Below are 19,042 nucleotides of genomic sequence, written 5' to 3'. Positions count from 1 at the left end.
AGGGAGGGCAAAACAGACTGGCTCATTCCCACAGCAATTGCAGCTCAGCCCGTTAGCAAGCTCAGGACAAGTTTAAGTCACATGGAGCCCAGACATCTGTTGAGCCGTTGTGGTCTCCCCAGAGATGATGACCAAGGGTGCCCAAGGAGTGATCCACAGAACAACAGCTAATAGTGTTGTCTGGGGCTTCCCTGGTGGCGCAGTGGTTGGGGGTCCGCCTGCCGATGCAGGGGACACGGGTTCGTGCCCCAGTCTGGGAAGATCCCACATGCCGCGGAGCGGCTGGGCCCGTGAGCCATGGCCGCTGAGCCTGCGCGTCCGGAGCCTGTGCTCCGCAACGGGAGAGGCCACAACAGTGAGAGGCCCGCGTACCGCAAAAAAAAAAAAAAAAAAAAAAAGTAGTGTTGTCTGGAGGTCCAGTGTGAAGAACGCACTTCAACAGGAGAAAGAAAAGTTTCAGACTCTGGGTGCCTTCCTTGTGCTGGGAATCCCCGTGGACCAGCAGCCAGGGCGTGTGGGAAGCACACCGTCACTGATGAAGTTTGAGATGGAGCCCTGGGGGGAACACACTTTGGGAAACTTGGGTCTAGCTGCTGCTCTGGGCATCCGAGCCCAGCCCAGCTTCAAACAGTTTCTGATGAACAGGAGGCCATGGAGCAGACAGACACTTGAATTAGGAAACAGAGGGACTGGTGGGACATGTCATGAAGCCAGAGTGGCCTCTGAGACTTGGTTTGGGAGGCGTTGGTCTGTCCGAGGTGTCAGACAAGAATGAGACGGTGTGTACGTCAGGGCTAGCGGGGCGCCGAGGACGAGCACCTCACGATGCGTCCGAGGGGCAGACGCTGACCCAGTGAAGGGTCCTTTCTCTACACTGACTCCCGGGCTGAGGTCTTAACAACAAAAGGTCAAGAGCACAGCTGTGCCGGCTGACCACTCTCTCAAGACCCCCCTGCTGCCGCCCAGGGCCAGGCAGTGGGGACTTGGAGGTGACCAGACAGTCCTGGCTCAGAATCCCCTGGATGGGGGTGGGGAGGTCACATGGGGAGTAGAGCACAGCCAGGAAGGGTGCGCCCAGGGATGAGCCATTGGAGGTGAGACTGGGGGCCATGGAGAGCCCCCAGGAAAACGGGATGGTCGGGGTGGAGGGGACATCTCACGTAGAGGGAGGCGCATAACCCAGAATCGTTCCAGAAGGGGTGAGCCAACCCGCACGCTGGCCTCAGGGTGACGCAATGGTGAGTGGTGGCCTTGAAACTGGGGGTGACCAGGGCCTGGGTTTCAAGAGGCCTTGAAAGACAGGCCCAAAGCTTCGAAGGGCTTTATGAAGGGGAATGGCAGGTGTACTGGCTTGAATAATGTCCCCCCCAAACCCACGTTCCCCTGGACCCTCAGAAGGTAACCTTATTTGGAAATAATAGGGTCTTTTCAAATGTGACCAAGTCAAGGATCCTGGTATGAGGAGATGGTCCTGGTTATCCGGATGGTCCCTAAATCCAAGGACTGGTGCCCTTACAAGAGACAGACGAGAGGACACAGATGGAGAAAGCCACGTGAAGACAGAGGCAGGGGTTGGGGTGATGCGGCCACGAGCACCGCCTGAAGCCACAGGAGCTGGAAGAGGCGGGAAGTCCCCTCCCGTGGAGCCCCCAGAGGGAGCTCGGCCCTGGCCACACCGTGATTTGGACGTCTGGCCTCCAGTCTGTTGTTTTAAGCCCCCAGTCTGTGGTGCTGTCCCCGCAGCCCCAGGACACCCGTGCACGTGGACACCTTTGTATTTCAGGGACCAACCCTGGCAGCACTTGGAGGAAGGGCAGGAGGGGTCCAGATAGGAAGCTGAAGCCATGCCCTGGGGACAGTGGGGTGGCCCTGGGCTAGGCCCAGCCCTGGGGACGGAGGTGGGAGTGACGACCAGGAAGAGGGACGAGGGAGGGGCAGGAGGTGCCGTCCAGGACACTGCGGATCTGTCACCTGGGAAGCAGGTGGACGGGGTAGGCTTCCCACGGGGGCGGGGGGTGGAGTCAGACGGGGGCGAGGCCTCAGCCACTCACTCAGACGCTTGGCCCTGTGCTCTGATGAGGCTCGTCTGCACAAAGGCGACCTGGCCGGAGGCCGCGTGCCGGCCCAGGCACCAGGGCAGGCCAGGCACCTGGGCGCCCAGGATCTCGATGTGGTCACCGCTTCGGAAGGTCATCTCTTCAGGCCCTGAGCCCTGGCAGTCCGCCACGGCCGAGGCCAGGCCCACAGCTGCAGGAAGGAGGCCACACGGTCAGTGCTGGGGGGGATAGGGACGGGCGGCCCTCGGCCACAGGGGTGGTGTCCCAGCCGGGGAACATGCCGTCCTGCTGAGGAACTGATTCAGTACCTGGCCAGGGTGCGGGGCTGCCGCACACGAGGGGCTGGACATCCATGCGGTACCTGAAGCGGGGGCCTGTTTATCCCCACGCTGAGGATAAGAAACTGAGGCCTGGGGATGTCGATTAACTTGGCCCAGGGCTGTCGGCCTCCAAGGCCAGGGCCCACCCAGGGCAAATCCAGCTGTAAGTGTCCTCCCATGGGGCCTTATGTCCACTTAACAGGTCCACAGGCCACCCAGACACCAAGCAGCCTGGGGCAGAGCCAGTGCACTGGACCAGGGACCCAGGCCGTCTTTTCTAAACAAGACCCCTGCCTCTCGCTCCTCCATTTGCACACGTGGCGAATTCAGCCGGGGCCCTGCCCGCCCCACCTCCACCGTCTGAGGGCCCTCCGAGGTGTCTGACCCAGTGCCAGAAAGAGAGCAGAAGTTGCAGAAGTGCTGGTCAAATAGGGTGTGGAAGTTACTCCCTAGAGGTGGGGTGCCCAGGGACCCCGGCCTGGCCTCCCCGCGTGCTGTGTGAGTTTGGACCAGCCAGTGGACCTCTCTGAGCCTCTGTTATTGCCTCAGGAACTGGAGGGGATTCTAGCTACCTCTTCTGCCTTGGGGAGGATTCAGGGTGGGTGCAGAAGCTTCGGGAATTCTGGTGCCTGCCCTTCCTCACCCACCTCTTCCCCAGGGGAGGAGGGCCAGTGGAAATACTTACCCATCGGCTGGATGTCTGGCGTCACAGGTCCACCCATGGAGTCGTTGATGGGGTCCCAGGGGACCCTAAGAGCCCACCTGGAGTGGGATGAGAGAGGATTTTAGGTTTAGGGCAGATTGAAACTGTCTGTAGGCTGGACAGGTCAACGGCCCCCAGGGACCCGAGCGAAATCCACCACCTGCCCCCACTGCACGTGTGCGCACACACACACACATACGCCCAGGTGTGCGGCCTTCAGCTCCAGCCATGCCCCACGGCCCCCAGCCCAGGTGTCTCCTGCCGCCCCTCACGCTGGCATCCTCGGGGACCTCCCACCATCACCCCGGGAGAGAAACTCAGCCACAGACTGTCATTTCATAGACACTGAACACGAGGAGATGCAGTTTCTCTCTTTGCTTTGGCCGCCAGGAAGCTCAAGCCAAGTTTACGCCCCACGTTCAGCACACGAGCATGAACTTGCGTGTTACCTGTCCCTGCCTTCCCCAGGCCGTCCCTGCCTTGGTTCTTATCTGCACACATCCCTGCGTGCTCCCTTACTATGAGCACAGGCTACGTAGCTCCCTCAAAAGCTTTCCAGAACAAGCTACAGCAGGAAGCCAGAGCCCTATGTTGTACACTCCCAGGCCATCTCATCCCAGGACAGCCCTGCCTGGAGGTGTCGCTGTCCTGTTGTGCAGGTGGCAGCCCCGAGGCCCAGAGAGTTGGACTGGCTTAGCTGAAGCCACACACTGAAAATAGCAGAAGGGGTCGTGGCCAGGCCTGCCTCGGGTTCACACCGGTCCCCGTCTACCCGCCTTGGCCTACGGTTGGACCCGGGCCTGGGGGAGTCTCCGGGAGGCCGGACAACACGCTGGACCCACAGGAAGCAGAGAAACAAAGGTCGGTACCTACTGATGGAACGGAATCAAGGGCTCCGCGGCTGTCCGCTCCTCTGAGGATGTGTTGTGGCTGGGGGCCAAAGAGTCCACTGGCAGCGCCGCCTCTGCCCGGGGAAACCCCGAAGCCTGCCCGAGGGGCTGGAGGCCATTCATCACTTTCACGTGGTGGTCAGGACACAGCACAAAGAAAGGCCCTTCAAAGCGGCAGAGGGTGGTCATTCAGGCGGCTGGACACAGGTGCAGCTGTAGTTTGCAGGCGGGACTACCTGTTCTCCACCCGGGATACCTGCAGGGGTTCCCCCACCCCAGTTTCTGCATTCACAGAAAGACACTGGAGGCCCCAGGGGCCCAGACCTGGAGGCTGGACCTGGGTTGGAGTCCCCACTCCGCCGGGACTTGCCCGGGAGCCTGGCTCAGCCTCAGGCTCTCTGGGCCTCAGTTTCCCTGTCTGGGCTCTGAGGGGCTCGACATGTGATCCCAAGGGCCCTTCCTGCTTGGACCGCAGCGGCCTCCTCTTGTCCGCTCTGTGGCTGGGGAAGGGCAGGCAGCCAATGGCCTGTTTGCTGCGGCCTCGGGGCCCAACTGTGAGGCCACCGAGGTACTGGGAGCAATAGCTCGGTCAGGAACTCGGGCTTGGGGGGCGCTGGCCAAACCCCTTTTCTGTTATTTCTTGGGGGGCTTTTCCTTGCCCCAAGTGCCCTCAGTCTCCGGCACCTCCAGAGCCCTTCTGCTGCCCGTGGCCCCGGGGCGTCCCCAGCCCAGCGAGGAGCTGCCCAAGGTCACCATCGCCTGCACAGCACTCACCTTCCTGGAAAAGGAGGCTCTCGTGCGTCAGCTTCAAGGCCTCCTCATCCACGTGGACTTGGATGGCCGTCTCCTGGTCTTCATCAGGCTCGAGCAGCCAGAAGGTCTGGTCCACAAGCAGGTTTTCCAGGCAGTGATGAGTGAAGCCTGGAGCAGACAGCCCTGGTTACCAGTGGGCTCCAGGCCGGCGGCAGGGAAGCCCTGATGGCTGGGTGTTGGCCGAGCCCTGCGCCGGCCAAGCCCAGGGAGATGGACCACCCGGTCCTTGGGGACTCGTGGTACCGTCCACTACCTGGGCAGGCCACAGGTCAGACCATCTGGGCTGCGAGAGGACCAGCCGTGATGGTGGACAACTCATCTGCCTCCCTGTGCCCTGGGAAGTTCGGGCGGGGTCTAGTTACTTCTTCTAGGACCCTCGGTCTCCTCTTCTATGAGATGGGACGGGAGATCAAGGAGATCACGTGCGCTGCAGGCGTGGGCACAGCCCTGCTCCAGGGGCACAAGAAACGGTCACTGTGAGTCTAATTTCTCACTTCCTCAGCCCTCAGGTTCCTGAGGGAGTGCGGGAGCGGGGCAGCAAGTTTCCCCAGGAGAGGCACTTAGACGGCCAAAGTCTCCCTTAGAACAGGGAATGTTTCAGAAAGAAAGCACTTGGGTTGAGGTTGAAACAGGGTTTCCTGGTCTGTGCTCGGCCAGTGAGAGCTCAGCTGCCCCGGGGGCGAGTCGCGCTCAGACCCGTGTGCATCTGCGACTCCGCCCATCACAACCTCACTGAGAACAGATGACGTCCGCAGAGGCCATCATGAACTAACTTAGTCTAAAGCCCCGACTGGTAACATAAAATGCTTGGTGTGTGACACGCGTCCCCATGACGGGGTCTGCGAGGGTCACCGCCTTACCGAGAGCGTGGTAGGTGGAAAACTTCCAGATTTCTTCAAAAGTCTTAAACGTCACCACAATCCGATCCTGGTCACTGTGGATGGACAGCAGCCTGGCCGATAGCTCCTTACGGGGAAGAAACAGAAATGAGAAACAGTCCTAGTGGCTTTGGGGCGTCTGCCCATCAGGAGGACGGAGCCACGCAGTAGAAACGTTTTGCAGAAGTGACCCTGGCGGGACTTCCCTGGTGGGGGCCAGTGGGTAAGACTCCACGTTCCCAATGCAGGGGGCACGGGTTCGATCCCTGGTCAGGGAACTAGATCCCACATGCCGCAGCTAAGAGTGCATGCTGCAATGAAGATCTCGCTCGCCGCAACTAAGACCCGGCACAGATTAATTAGTTAATTTTTTTTTTAAGTGACCCTGATATGGACAGCAAGCACAGAGCTGATTCCTTTACAACCAAGCTGCTCCTCTCCTGCTTCTCAAGCCAGCTGTGGCTCCCCAGGGCTGTACCAAGCCCCACTCCTTCCCGGAGCTCACAGCCTCCATGCCCTGGACCTGCACCCTCTGTGGCAGGTCCAGCATCCCCTCTCCTGACACCCATCCCATGAACACTCCTGGTGGTGCTGGGGCATTAAAAGTGATTCCAGCTGACGCTGACCAAGGGGGAGAGGGTACTATTATCATCTCCATCTGGATTAAGAAATAAGGTCCCGGTTCCTTTCCGAGGTCTGACCCTGGGACAGCCGGGATTCAGCCCAGAGCCAGTGCGCACCCAGGACGGGCATCACAGGGGCAGCCCCCCTGCAGAGCACCGAGCTGGGTGCACCGTGCCTGCTGCTCGCAGGTCCTCACGGCAGCTCCGTGGCGTGATAAAGCTAAGCGTCTCCCATATGTGGCTGAGGAAGCTGCGTTCACAGAGGCTGAGGGACCTCGGCCAAGGTCAGGCCAGGCTGAGCGCAAGGTCAGGTTGTGGCCTCTCAGCCCTAAGCCATGGGGAGGTCGCCCAGCTCAGCCTCCTTCCCCCCAACCTCCTGACAGACCGTCCGTCACCAACAAATCAAGCAGAGAATAAAATCAACTCACAGCAGTCCTTTTTGCTCCCTATGAAGAGACTCAAACTCCTAGCAGGGTGGGGTGTCCATGGAGAAAGGGACTGGGGCATTCAGAAAGTGGTGGCCCACATGTGTCTGGGCCTGTGTGACCCTTGTTCCCGGAGCCAGACAGCCAGGAGAGCAGACGGGGGACAAGTCACCCCGGCGGTGGTACCATCAGGTAAGGTCTGGACACCATGGACAGACCTCCTCCTACGCCCACTGCCCTCTCCTCCTCGACCCCATTCACAAGCGTGGATCCCCTCCACCTCTGCCCGCCCAGGCCCCCCGAGGAGCCAGACTCACCCCGAGAGCACGGGCCACCTCCCAGCTGTCATTCTCCAGAAGACGGAGCCGGCCCCGCAGGACCTGCTGCAGGCTGGGGTCGGGCAATCCGCTTTTCCTCTGCACAGCCAGCAGCTGCAAAGTCAGGTCTGGAAGGGGAAGATGAAGGTGGGCAGCTTCCCTGGCCCAGGCCAGTTCTGTGGGGTGCTCTGCCCTCCCTGAGGGCCCTCACCCACAATCACGGGGACCCGGATTCACAGCCCACGTGCACTGCCTGTGAGAACTCTGCACAGGTGCTTTTCTCCCCTGAGGCCCAGTTTCTTTGGTGGTAAATGAGTTACGTGCTACCCACATCTTACAGAGATGGGAGCAAGTGGACTGTGTCACAGCGCCAGGACAGGCCAGCACAGGGCAGGCATTCAGCAAATGGTCCCAAGTCACCGTGGCCTCCAGTCCCGACTGCTTCCACGCCTGGGCTCCAACGGGACATCCAAACTCCAGCAGACACCCCACGGGCATCCTAGAACTCTTCATCGCCCCCCGCACCCAAAACTGGCTTGTCCTCCTTTCTTTACCATCTCCAGAAGGACCGCCTCCCCCACCCTGCTCAGACCAACGACACCTCCTTCCCTCCCACACCACTGGCTGGTCCACAAGCGAAGCCCACTGACCCACCTGCAAAACCAGGCTGAGCGCACCGTGCTCACCCCTCACCGTGGCCCCGCCCCATAGGGCCTCCTGAGCAGTGTCTGAGCCCTGGCCCTCCCTCCAGATGGTTCTCTGGTCCACAGAGGGCCAGAGGGTCCCCTCCCAGCCAGCTCTGGCTTATGGAACACCTTGGCTCTCAGCCCTCCAGGCATTGCTGTTCCCCAGAAATTTCTGCAGCAATGGACATGTTTGCTCTCTGCACTGTCCTGCACAGAGACCACCAGCCACATAGGGCCCTGAGCTCTTGAAATGTGGACAGTGTAACTGAGGAACTGGATTTTTAATTTTATTTAAGTTAAATTTAAACATAAACAGCCACAAGTAGCTACTGTATTAGACAGCACAGCCCCGGTGGTTTTGCCTCTCAGGAAGAATAAAATGCGGATCCTTTCCACCTTTCCAGGCACAGCCTGGAGCAGCCTGCGCTTCACTCTGCCCCGCAGAGGCGCAGAGCCCACCCCCGCCCCGCAGAGCCCCACCTCTCCTCCCCCTCCCTTCCAGCCTGTGGCCGCCTCTCTGATGCCCTGAGACATCGAGGCATTGCCCCGCCCAACCCACCCCAGGGCCTTTGCACTCACCCTGTCCTCCGCCTGAATCACCCTCTCCCAGACCAATTCCTGGCCTGGCTGGTGCGCTATGATTGGATCCCAGCTCAAATGTCCCCTGCCCACCCACACCCCGTCCCCCTGAGAGGCCTCCTGGCCGCAGGGATCCTCAGATCATGGGCTGTTCCAAAACTGGAGAGGGGAGATGAAGGGGAGAGGATGGGAAGGGGGAGGGGAGAAGAGAGAGGGAGAGAGGAAGAGGGACAGGATGCGGAGAGGGGGAGGGAGGTTCCTCACACCCTCTGAATAAGCCTTGCACCTGCCTTGGAATTTTCCAGCTAGGGGACCCTCGAGCAGACATCCCCATCCCGTCCTGGGGGGCAGGGCCGGAGCAAAGGAGCACATCTGGGATCTGGAATCAGGCCCCTCCCCCAGCAGGAAGCCAGCCCAGCATTTCCCAACCGGTTCTAACAAGTGACCCCTCCTACTCCCGTAAGAGGGTGGGGTTGAATTGTCAATCTCATAATAATCTCCCTCGTTGCTCAACAGTCCTGCTCATCCCGAGTGACCACAGGCAGCGCTGCCCACCCGAAGCAAAAGCCGGAGGACGGCGGCTGTCACGGCAAAGGTGGGCGGCCGACGACGCTGGGGTCTCCATGCCCCCCACAGCTGGGGCTCGGGAGTCGGGTCTCCGGCGTTAGGGGCTTCTTGCTGCCCCCCTCCGCCCATCAGCGCCCTGCGGAAGTCCCGCCGTTCCGTCCTCGGAGCCCCTCCCCGGAAGCAGTTCCCCGATGCCTCTCCCGAGGGCCCTTGCCATCCCCCTGCCCCCCTAGGGTGTCCCTCCTGGGGTTTCACTTCCCCTGCAGTGCAGCCTCCAGGGCCGTGCCCCCCTCTTGTGTGGGCAGATGCAAACACAGAGTCGAGGGAAGCCCTTTGCACGTGCAGGCGAACCCTGTCCCCAAGTGAAAAATGCAGAGTCCTGGGCCCTACCCCAGACCCCGGCAGGACCCAGGCATCTGTGTTTAACAAGCCTCTTCTCCACATTCAGGGTGACCTTAAAGCAGGGCGTCCACATTAGAGAAGCCTGGGTTAGACGCTCCTGAACCAGAAGCCCACGGGATGGGTGAGGCCGGAGGGAAGGGGGGACGCCCAGGGATCCCGCATTCACGTCCCCAGCCCAGACTTAACCCCGACGCGTGGTGTAGCGCCCAGGACGTCTACCTGTGGGGTAGGAGCCCATCTGGCCAGGAGAGGGCCCAGCAGCCGGTGGAGAAACGCCAGGGGCGGCAGCGTCTGTAACAGAGCAGGATCCTGTGATTAAGGTGAGAACAGGCAACTCTCAGCTACAGGCGCCAGCCCCCAGGTATTTCCAGAAGAAAGGTATGTCCACACCCCTATAAACCACCGTTCACACCCTTCCTCCAGGGTCATAAAGCCCAACAAGGTCGGAGGCTGAGTCTCCTACTGCCCCGTTACTAATTACCCTACCCTAGAGGCTTCTGGAAACAACAGTGTTATCTTGCTGTTCTGGGGTTTGAGACGGGTCTTGCTGGGACAAAACAAGATGTGGGCAGGGCTGGTTCCTTTCTTCTGGAGGCTCCAGGAGAGAATCTGTGTCCTTGCTTCTCCAGCTTCCAGAGGGGTTCGCATTCCTTCGCTCGAGGCCCCTCCTCCATCCCCAAAGCACAGCATCTCCAACCTCTCTGTGACTCTGACCCCAGGATAATCTTCCCGTCTCACGATCCTTAATCCCCTTTGCAAAGTCTCTTTGGCCGCGGAGGTAACGTGTGTGTGTGTGTGTGTGTGTGTGTGTGTGTGCACAGGTTCTGGGGACTAGAATGTGGACTTCTTTGGGGGCCTTTACTCTGTTGACCACAGAGGACAGGTGACAGCCCAGGGGGAACTCGGGGTCTGTGGCAGATGGGGCTGCATTCTGATTTTGACTGGCCTGTGAGGCCGGTCCTCTGCTGGTTGTCCCGGCCCCCAGCCCCCAGCCGGGAAGCCAGCTCCCAGTCTGCATCTTGGCCAGGCCCCTCCACGCACACACCCGTCTCTGCCCTGCTCGGTTCTCATCTGTACAATGGGATGAGCAATCAGGGCCTTCAGATCAAAGGGGATCTGATCTGGAAACACCTGTGGTTCCGAGAGACGGTGCTGAACCTCACTGCAGCCTCTTCACCCCGGGGAAGTACCGCTCAGCCGTGGGCACGATGCTGCCACGTTGGCCTTGGACCGTGCAAAACGATAGGCTCATTTCTGCTCTCTCCCCACCTACGTTATACCAGCCCTAAGCCTGTGTGGTCAGAGCCCATTTCCAGCCCTTCCTTGCTCTGCATCCCCAGAGCGGGGGCTCAGAAATGCCTTTCAAATCCAAACAAGGGCACGGCACCCAGATCTCGGCTTTAAGCTCCGTCCTCCCCCTGAGAAGCCAGGGCTCCTTGAGGAACGGCTGATTCCAGGGCTGCGACAGGGAGAGCAGAGATGAGATGTGAGCCTCTTTTTGTCCCAGAAAGTAGGATGTGCTCACAGGATGCTGGAGGTGCATCACAAGACCAAATCGGGGGCAACATGAACAACAAAATAAATAATGACAGCAACTGGTAGAGTCCAGAGAATGAAATAAAGACCTCTGAGCCCACCCACGCTAAAATAAATCAATGAATACCTGGGGAGAGGGGATAGCTCTTCTTTTCAGTGGAAGGTCCATTAACAAATGTCAAAAGAACGCAGCATTAGAAAGTCACCACTTAGCAACCGTCGTAATGTTATGATTTCAGTCAAGAACCTTGCACGGATGATAAAACTGTTTGATTAGGACCAGAGGAACTGGCTAGTCACAAAGTCCCCAAGTATCTTCCCACGGGCTCCTTACTCATGACAAAGGGAAGAAGGGTGACGTTGACAGTGACATGTACACTGTCAAACATCTCCTTAATCAAGCGATGGACGTGAGCCGTGAACGTCACCAGAGACCAGACAAATGGACATCGAGGTCTCCTGGTCGGCCGCACGGAGAGGAACCGAACACTTCTGCGGTATTTCTGCCCAGAGTGCCTGCCTGCAATCCTGAAAAAACAGCCACGCTTGAACTGAGCTGTACCCAAACGTTCTACAGAATATACCTGGCCCAGAATCTTCAAAGTATCAACCTCCAGGTTAGAAAGCTCCACAGGCACGTGGCCACAGCATGCAGAGCATGACCAGGGTTTTCTTTGGTGGAAAGGACATTACGGGCACAGATGGCAGGATGGGAGTGAGGTCCGTCTGCAGATTAGATAATGGTGTTGTTTAAACCAGGAGAGTTGGAAGTTTGAAAAAATTGCACAATGGTTCTGTACGAGCAGGTCCTGGTTTGAGGAAACACACACGCCAGAGCACTGGGGGATAAAGGGGCATCGTGTCTGCAGTTTACTCTTAAACTGTCCTGAAATATAAGTAGATCTGTAAATGCAGAAAGACAGAAGGCAAGCATAGTAAAATGTCAACATTTGAGGAACCTGGGTGGGGTACATGGGAATTATTTATATTATTTCTTGTGACTTTTGTTGTCAATTTGCAAAAGAAGCTGAAACGGGAAGGGGCTCTGGGTGGATGGGGTGAGAGTCCACTGGCCACTTGGCTACTCGGGGCCAGAGAGCCCAGGAAGACAGGAGGGGCTCCCAGACCCCGCTGCCTGGGCTCACAGGTCCACCCCAATGCCAGCCAATGCCAGCTGCGCTGTGGGGCAGCTAGGGCAGGAAACACTTGGCAACACGGTCAGAATGCTTCTGGCTTGGCCGCGGCACCGACGGCAGGAATCCCCGTGCTCCAGGACTCACGGCCCCTCCGGGGCTGGGCTGCCGTGCGGGAGGCTGGTCTGGCCCCCAGGCATCCGGCGGAACCCAGCTCCTCTGTGGCGTGCTGGCGAGCACTGGAGGGCGCCCGGCCCAGTGGGATCCCCAGGCCAGGCAGGTGTCTGACTACAGGAGTCAGCACCCACGAGGCCACCCCGACCTTTCCCATCTCCGCTAATCGCCAAGGTGTAAAAATTCCGCTAATCGCCAAGGTGTAAAAATACCTCTAATCGCCAAGCATGCACGGCGTCAGGCTCTGGGCCAGGCACCGAGTATGAGGTTTTGTTTCCATCCTCCCAAAGCATCGATCCTTCGTCATTCCAATATGTGCTCAGCTGCTATGTGCTGAGCCCTGGAGGCAACTAAGCAGGTGACCAGGCTGAAGGTGATGAGGTGACGAAGGGAAGCCCAGGGAGGGACAGGAGGACAGGCTGTCCCGGGCTCGGGGAGGGGCCTGGGCCCACCTCAGCCTTCCCCCCGCCCTTCCCTCCTCGCCTCCAGGACCCAAGAAGTTAGGGAGAGGGGTCCTGGAGATCTCCTAGGCCACCCCTCGGGTTTCCACGTCACGTGGCCCAGCCCTGCTCCCGGCACAGCCCCTCTCGCGCGCACATGGGCAGGTCGGGTGGGAGACGGCTCTGCCCTGGTCACACCCCTCATCCTCCGCTGTTCAGGAAGTAATCCTGCCCGGGGCCTGGCCCAGGCCCTGCTTCCTTCCCCTCCCTGGGCCTTGGTTTGCGCTCCTGGAAGAATGAGGGACGCCCCGTCCTGAGGAATCCCCGGGACTCACCTCCAAGGACAAAGCAGAACTGTGGGCACCCAAAGCTGCATTTCTAGAGGTTCCAACCCCTGCCCCTCCCGCCGTGCCCTGGAGAAGCACCAGGTGGGCCCCCATCTGTCGTAAATGCTCACTGGGCATATCCTCCTTCAACACAAGCACTGACAGTGCAGGCGTCCAGCGGCATCCTGGGTGCAATGGACGGCAGCGTGGACGCACACACCGCACTCACCGCTTCCCACGGTAGCCTTGGCCTCCTCAGGCCCTGCTCGCCCCCAGACGGCTGACGCACTCGCTCCCGCTCTCTGGACCTCGCGGCCACCGCTGCCTCCCGGGGGCCCCACGGGCCCCCTCCCCGTCAGGCCCTCCATGACGCAGTGGACTCAGCGCCAAGGGCCCGGCATGCCGGGCTGGCCTCTGTGGAGAGAAGAGAGTGCAGGGGTCAGCAGTGGGGACCTCTCTAAGAAGACAGGCGGCCGGCACCAGCACAGATCTGCCGCCAGAGTTGGGGGAAGAGGAGAGAACGCCTCCTCTTTGCCTGGTGGACCCTTGAGCATCCTTCCAGAGCTCTGCTCACCGGCCACTTCCCCTCCAGACAGCACAGTCTGGGCGGGTAGGGGCCATTCTCACTCATCAACAGACCCTGAGGAGGTAGCTCAGATCCTGGCACCTGGAGGCTGCTCAAAACCTTCCCACCGGGGCTCCCCTAGTGGCGCAGTGGTTAAGAAGCCACCTGCCAATACAGGGGACACAGGTTCGAACCCTGGTCCGGGAAGACCCCACATGCCGCAGAGCAACTAAGCCCGTGCGCCACAACTACTGAGCCTGCGCTCTAGAGCCCGCGAGCCACAGCTACTGAGCCTGTGCACTGCAACTACTGAAGCCCGTGTGCCACAACTACTGAAGCCCATGTGCCACAACTACTGAAGCCTGTGTGCCACAACTACTGAGCCCACATGCCACAACTAGTGTAAGCCTGTGCGCCTAGAGCCCGGGCTCCGCAACAAGAGAAGCCACAGCAACGAGAAGCCCACGCACCGCAACGAGCGCGACACGGAAGCAATAAAGGCCGTGTGGGAACAGGGAACAGAGCAGGTGTCCTCTTGGGACATCCCGGGACCGTGGTTTAGAGATAAGCCCACTGCACCTCCCACCCACCGAGGGCTGGGAGGGACAGACTCCCCCAAAGACAGCACATCTCCTGAGAGAAGAGTACGCAGCTCCATTGCATACGGGGCTCAGCTGGGCTGTGACTCCAGCCTCGGATTCCCAGGGGGTCCTGCTGCTCCTTATAACTAAGTCCGCGTCCTGGGGGCCTCAGTGGGCCCCGTTTCTCTCACCGGAAGAGGACTTCACCCTGTCCAGTTTTGCAGGAAATGGGCCAGGTCCCACGCTGCCCCGTGAGGGGAAGAAGCAGGTGGCAGAGGGAGGGAAAGGAGGAAGTGGCCGGGGAGGAACCAGAGACCGCTCCCCACTCCCGGGGTGCCCTTGGGCCTCCCCCCGAGAGCCGGTCATTATGCACCACTCTTTCCTGGGGCCAGAGAGGAGTGAGGCCCTTTCCGACCCGACAGACGGTGCTGCCAGGGTCTGGGGTTTGGTCACCAATTAGAGGACACAGCAGGACACAGAGCCCCTTCCAGGCACAGGTGACAGGGAGGGCGGGTGTGCAGCCTGGGCTGGGGGCTGAGGCACAGAGGCAGAGCCCCTGCCCCCATCCACAAGGACGGGAGTCAACTACGCCCCCCTCAGTTTCCACCTCGGGGACAGAGGGGACAGGAATGGCCCCGCTCACTCACACGGAGGTGGGCAACAGCAAGGCCGGGAAGCAAGTGCAAGAGAAGGTCCTCTTGTCAGGTCTCTGTTCTCTGATGAAGAGCTGGGAGGGTTCAACCCCAAACCCCGACCAGGCCGGCAAGAATTCCCTCTGCACAGAGCGGGATGCACAGGGAGACAGGAAAGCGCACCTCTGAGCCCCTTTCCTGGGGACAAAACTGCAAACTGGAGAGCAGGTGTGGCCTCCTCCAGACCCACACCCCGTCCTGCGGTGGGTGCTGGGGAACAGGGGGCCCAGCAGAGACCAGAGGACGCTATGAGGAGCATGGGGCTCAGAACCCACTGGGCCTGCACAACTCCGAGAGCCCCTGGCCGGCCTCCCGGCTCCACCGGCTTCCTGCAGCAGAGAATGGGCAGCAGATGCGGGGGCGGATGGCGGCAGCTGTCGCGTCACCTCGGGGCTGGGGGCTCGGGGCTGGGGGCTGGGGCAGAGGACACGGGGCACGCAGGGTTGCGGGGGGCACAGCACTGAGCGCCCCGTGAACGCACAGAGGAGCCACCAGAGCGTCTTAAACCCTGAGAAGGGCTGCGTTCTATCCCTTGGAAGTTTCGTTCCTGTATTTGTGCAGAAAGGACAGAGGAGAGAGTGGAGGTGGGACCTGCGAGGGGTGGAGCCTTGGGTTCACTTCCCTGCCTCGAATTTTCACCAGGGTCAGGGAAGCTGGACCTCCGTCAGACCCAGCAAGGAGTATTTTCTTCAGAACTACGGACCCAAGGCTGTCCCAGGGCGGTGGCGAGTCTCCACAGGCTCCCAGAGGGCCTCAGACGCAAGTATTTGTCAACACCTGCATGCGCCAGGTGCCTCAGCCAGGTGCACTGCAGCCGGCGGGGAAAGGACATCACCCCGTTCTACAGATGGAGAAACCGGGCTGGGCTCCGAGGCGGGGGGCAACTCAACCCCCTACACACACACACACACACACACACACACATATATATACTCTCACATTAACACTCTCTCACACACTCACATCCCCCCCCACACAGACACCCCTGTCCATGCCCACCCTGCTACCCTTCTAGGCAGCCCCTCGCCCCCAGGGAGGAGGGAGGAGGCCGGAGGGTGCTCCCTTGCCAGAGGAAGAAGCAGCGTGGACCGGCAGGTTCCAGGAACGCAGCACTGCTGCAGAATTCTCCAGCAACCTTTGTTAAATGTCCAATGTCATTTCAAGCCCTGGTGCCTTGCACTCCCTGTGCCCTGGTCCCCGGGGGCCATCCCCGCCCTTGTCACGCACGAAGACCTCCTGGCATCTTTCAGGGTGCCGCTCCATCTGCCTGGCCCTCCTCAGCCCCCAGCCAAGCCATCGTCTGTTTCCTTTCTCTCTTTACTCTGAAAACGGCGAGCCCCACACCTGTCATCGAGGGCACCGTGGCCTGGTCACAGGTGGGTGTCGGGACCGGGAAGCACGCGGCTACGCGGCTTGGAGGCCAGGCTGCTATCCCCGCTGTTCTGCTCTTCTGAAGCATCTCAGTAGGGCACTTGGACCCGTTGTCCTGCACAGGTCCTGTTTGTGGGGTCTCTATAACCCCCAGCCGGGGTCCTCGTCCCCCCCTCTCTACAGCCAGGCATCTTGCACAACCCACACCCAGGGCGTCTGACTCTTGTCCCCGCCTCCGCCCAGGAGTCAGGACCAGCCCATCAGCGCCTGTGTCCCTGCCCCACAGGGCTGCCCCCAGCAGCTCAGGGCTGGTTTCCTGAGAAAACAGAAGGCTTCGGGGCTCAGGGGACTTCCCACTCTTGATGAGGGGCCTGCCCATCAGGCAGGGCTGCCGGGGACAGTCGTAAGCGTGGGGTTCCTGGTCACAGCCCGCGTGAGGAAGTGGGCTCTGTCTCCCTGGGAGGGTCCCTCCCTGCTGGGTCCTAAAATAGCCTTGCTCAGCCCAACAGGCTGCCGGCTCCCGACTGCAGGAGGGGCCGCCCAGCCCGCAGCCTGGCGGGTGTCCAGAGCCCCCACGGGCGGCCCTGCGGAGACTCAGGGACTGTCCTTCCCTGTGGCCTCTGGCCCCTTTGCTCTGTTCACTGTTGGGCCACCCGATGCGTCAGCAACAGGCCCCAGGTCCCAGCCAGCACCCAAACCCAGGGGACGGGAGTTTGGCACCAGAACACCGCCCCATGCCTCAGTTTACCCACCAGAGAATGAGAATGAAAACACCACCTACAAGGAGGTCAATGGATTAAAGGCTGGTGCTCCTGGGTTACAGCTGCGTTTAATAAATGCGGACGGGACAAAGGGAAGAGGTGGTTTGGGGAGGTCTGGCCAGAGCTTTCTCTGGACCCGTACTGAGCAAATGCCTCGAGGGCCATGCAGACCTCGTCCACCTCACCAAGAAGCACCTCTTGAGGGTTGTCTGGTCACCCCCTGTACTGGGGTGACCAGTGCACCCCCAAAGTCATGTCCACCGCTAACCTCAGAAGGTGACCTTATTTGCGGTACGTGGACCTCTCACTGTTGCGGCCTCTCCCGTCGCGGAGCACAGGCTCCGTACGCGCAGGCTCAGTGGCCACGGCTCACGGGCCCAGCCGCTCCGCGGCAGGTGGGATCTTCCCGGACCGGGGCACGAACCCGTGTCCCCTGCATTGGCAGGCGGACTCTCAACCACTGCGCCACCAGGGAAGCCCAGGTGACCTTATTTGGAAACAGGGTCTTTGCAGGTGAGGTTAGGATGAGGTCACACAGGACCGAGGTGTCCCTGCATGCCTGGGGTCCTTATAAGAAGAGGAGGGACACAGACACACCTGGGATGCTGTGTGAAGATGGAGCCGGAGGCCAGGGCGATGCGCCCCACGAACCCAGGGTCGCCTGCAGCGGCCAAGAGCTGAAGGACCCTCCCTCAGAGCCCACCCCCCCGGGAGGGGGGCACCCTCCCCACACCTGGGCTTCAGACTTCCAGCCTCCAGAACTGGCGGAGAATTAACTTCTGTGGTCAGTCGCCCCCAGTTTGTGGCCCTCTGTTACGGCAGCCCCAGGACAGTAGCCGCCCTGGGTGCCCCGCGCCTTGAATTTCTCTGCCGTAAAGTTGGCGTTTTGGGAGGAGGATTAAGTGACCTCAGGCCTCAGACGCCGGCTCAACACCGGATACAGGAAGCCTTGTCATGGTCGGGAGCCGCCGCCCCGCAGCGCTGAGTGTCCCCGCTTAGTCCTCATGACGGCCTGCGGGAGCAAGCGCTGCGCCCATTGCACAGAGGAGCCATGACGGCTCCGTGAGCAGCTGTGCTGACTCCGCCCGGCCGGGGCGGCTCTGGTGGGATCTAAACCCAGGAGGGTCTGAGTCCAGCCCTCCACACCCACCCTGAACCTGAGCTCACCCTCTACGGCTACGCCTCTATCCACAAGCTCAGCCACAGCAGGGCCCCCCGTACCCAGCCCCCCGCCCCGTGGGAGGCTACGCCCCAAGGGACCCGCAACACTAACTCCCGCCAGTGTGGCTTTGCCATCTGTCATCTCTAGGAAACTCCCACAGACAGGGCTTGGGGCTCCCGGCGGAGGGGGCCGGGGGTCACTGCAGGCCGGGGGAGGGTCTCAGTGATGTGCTGGGACCACACACCCAGGGCAGGACCTGGTACTCTGAAGCCTTGGGTCTGGGTTTCCCTAGAACCTTCCGGTTGGGGCCCCTGGTCAAGTCACTCGTCCCATTTGTTGATGGAGAAGAGGCCCAGGGGCGGTGACCTCAGAGTGGCCAGGTCACAGCTACAGCGCCACCCGGGCCGGGACACGTGGTGTCTACCAGAGGTGGCGTCAACCCAGGGTGGAGGCCCACTTGAGGCTCCCTAGACCCGGAACCCTGCTTGCTGGCGATGTTCCTGCGTCCTGGCCAGACCTTCGGGACGCGCTGGCTGGCTGCCTGCGTGAAGTGGGGGACAAGCGAGATCACGGGAGCGACTGTGCTTTGTCAAACCCGACATCATCACTGGGGCCATGGCTGCCGGCCAGCACGGGGTGCTCCCAGAGCTCTGCCCGGGAGTCCGCTAACCAGTGCCCACAGCCTTCGGGCCTCCCCAGACTCCACTCCTTCTCCCTCCCGATCCTAAAAGGTCAGAAAAGTCTCCAAGAAAGTGAAAGGCAAGACGGCTCAGATCCGACCGTGGCAAGACCCAGCTCTGTGGACGACGCCTGCTCGGCCGTCCTCGCCCGCCCGTCAGCGCCCCGTACCTGCGCCCCGCTCTGCAGGACCGCGGCACCAGGCGGCCGCTCCCAGCTCCTCGCTGGCTCGCCCCGCAGGCCGTCTCCGCCGCCCGCAGCCCAGCTGACTGCACAGTGGCCGCCACCGGCCCCTCTTCCTGCCCTACTTCCTCCCTGCACCCGTGCCTCCGGAGAGAGGCAGGCCCCACGCTGCTGCACCGC

At 60.8% G+C, this 19,042-nt stretch overlaps 1 protein-coding gene across 1 annotated transcript in view; it reads right to left on the bottom strand.

Moving 5' to 3' along the window:
• Positions 1-18,979, bottom strand: part of SH3TC1 (SH3 domain and tetratricopeptide repeats 1) — a 36,510-nt gene extending 17,531 nt beyond the window's left edge. The window contains exons 1-9 of the mRNA XM_082653177.1: positions 18,851-18,979; positions 13,099-13,283; positions 9,480-9,551; positions 7,027-7,154; positions 5,644-5,749; positions 4,745-4,891; positions 3,954-4,134; positions 3,063-3,139; positions 2,052-2,247 (exon numbers count right to left, since the gene is read on the bottom strand). Of these exons, the coding sequence (XP_082509303.1) occupies positions 2,052-2,247; positions 3,063-3,139; positions 3,954-4,134; positions 4,745-4,891; positions 5,644-5,749; positions 7,027-7,154; positions 9,480-9,551; positions 13,099-13,237 (1,046 nt within the window). The 5' untranslated portion in view covers positions 13,238-13,283; positions 18,851-18,979. The remainder of the gene's footprint in view (positions 1-2,051; positions 2,248-3,062; positions 3,140-3,953; positions 4,135-4,744; positions 4,892-5,643; positions 5,750-7,026; positions 7,155-9,479; positions 9,552-13,098; positions 13,284-18,850) is intronic.
• Positions 18,980-19,042: the final 63 nt, after the last annotated feature.

This window comes from Grampus griseus (assembly GCF_964374135.1).
Source record: "Grampus griseus genome assembly, chromosome: 4".
In the NCBI taxonomy this organism is placed as follows: domain Eukaryota; kingdom Metazoa; phylum Chordata; class Mammalia; order Artiodactyla; family Delphinidae; genus Grampus; species Grampus griseus.
This window is presented reverse-complemented; position numbering and strand designations above follow the sequence as displayed.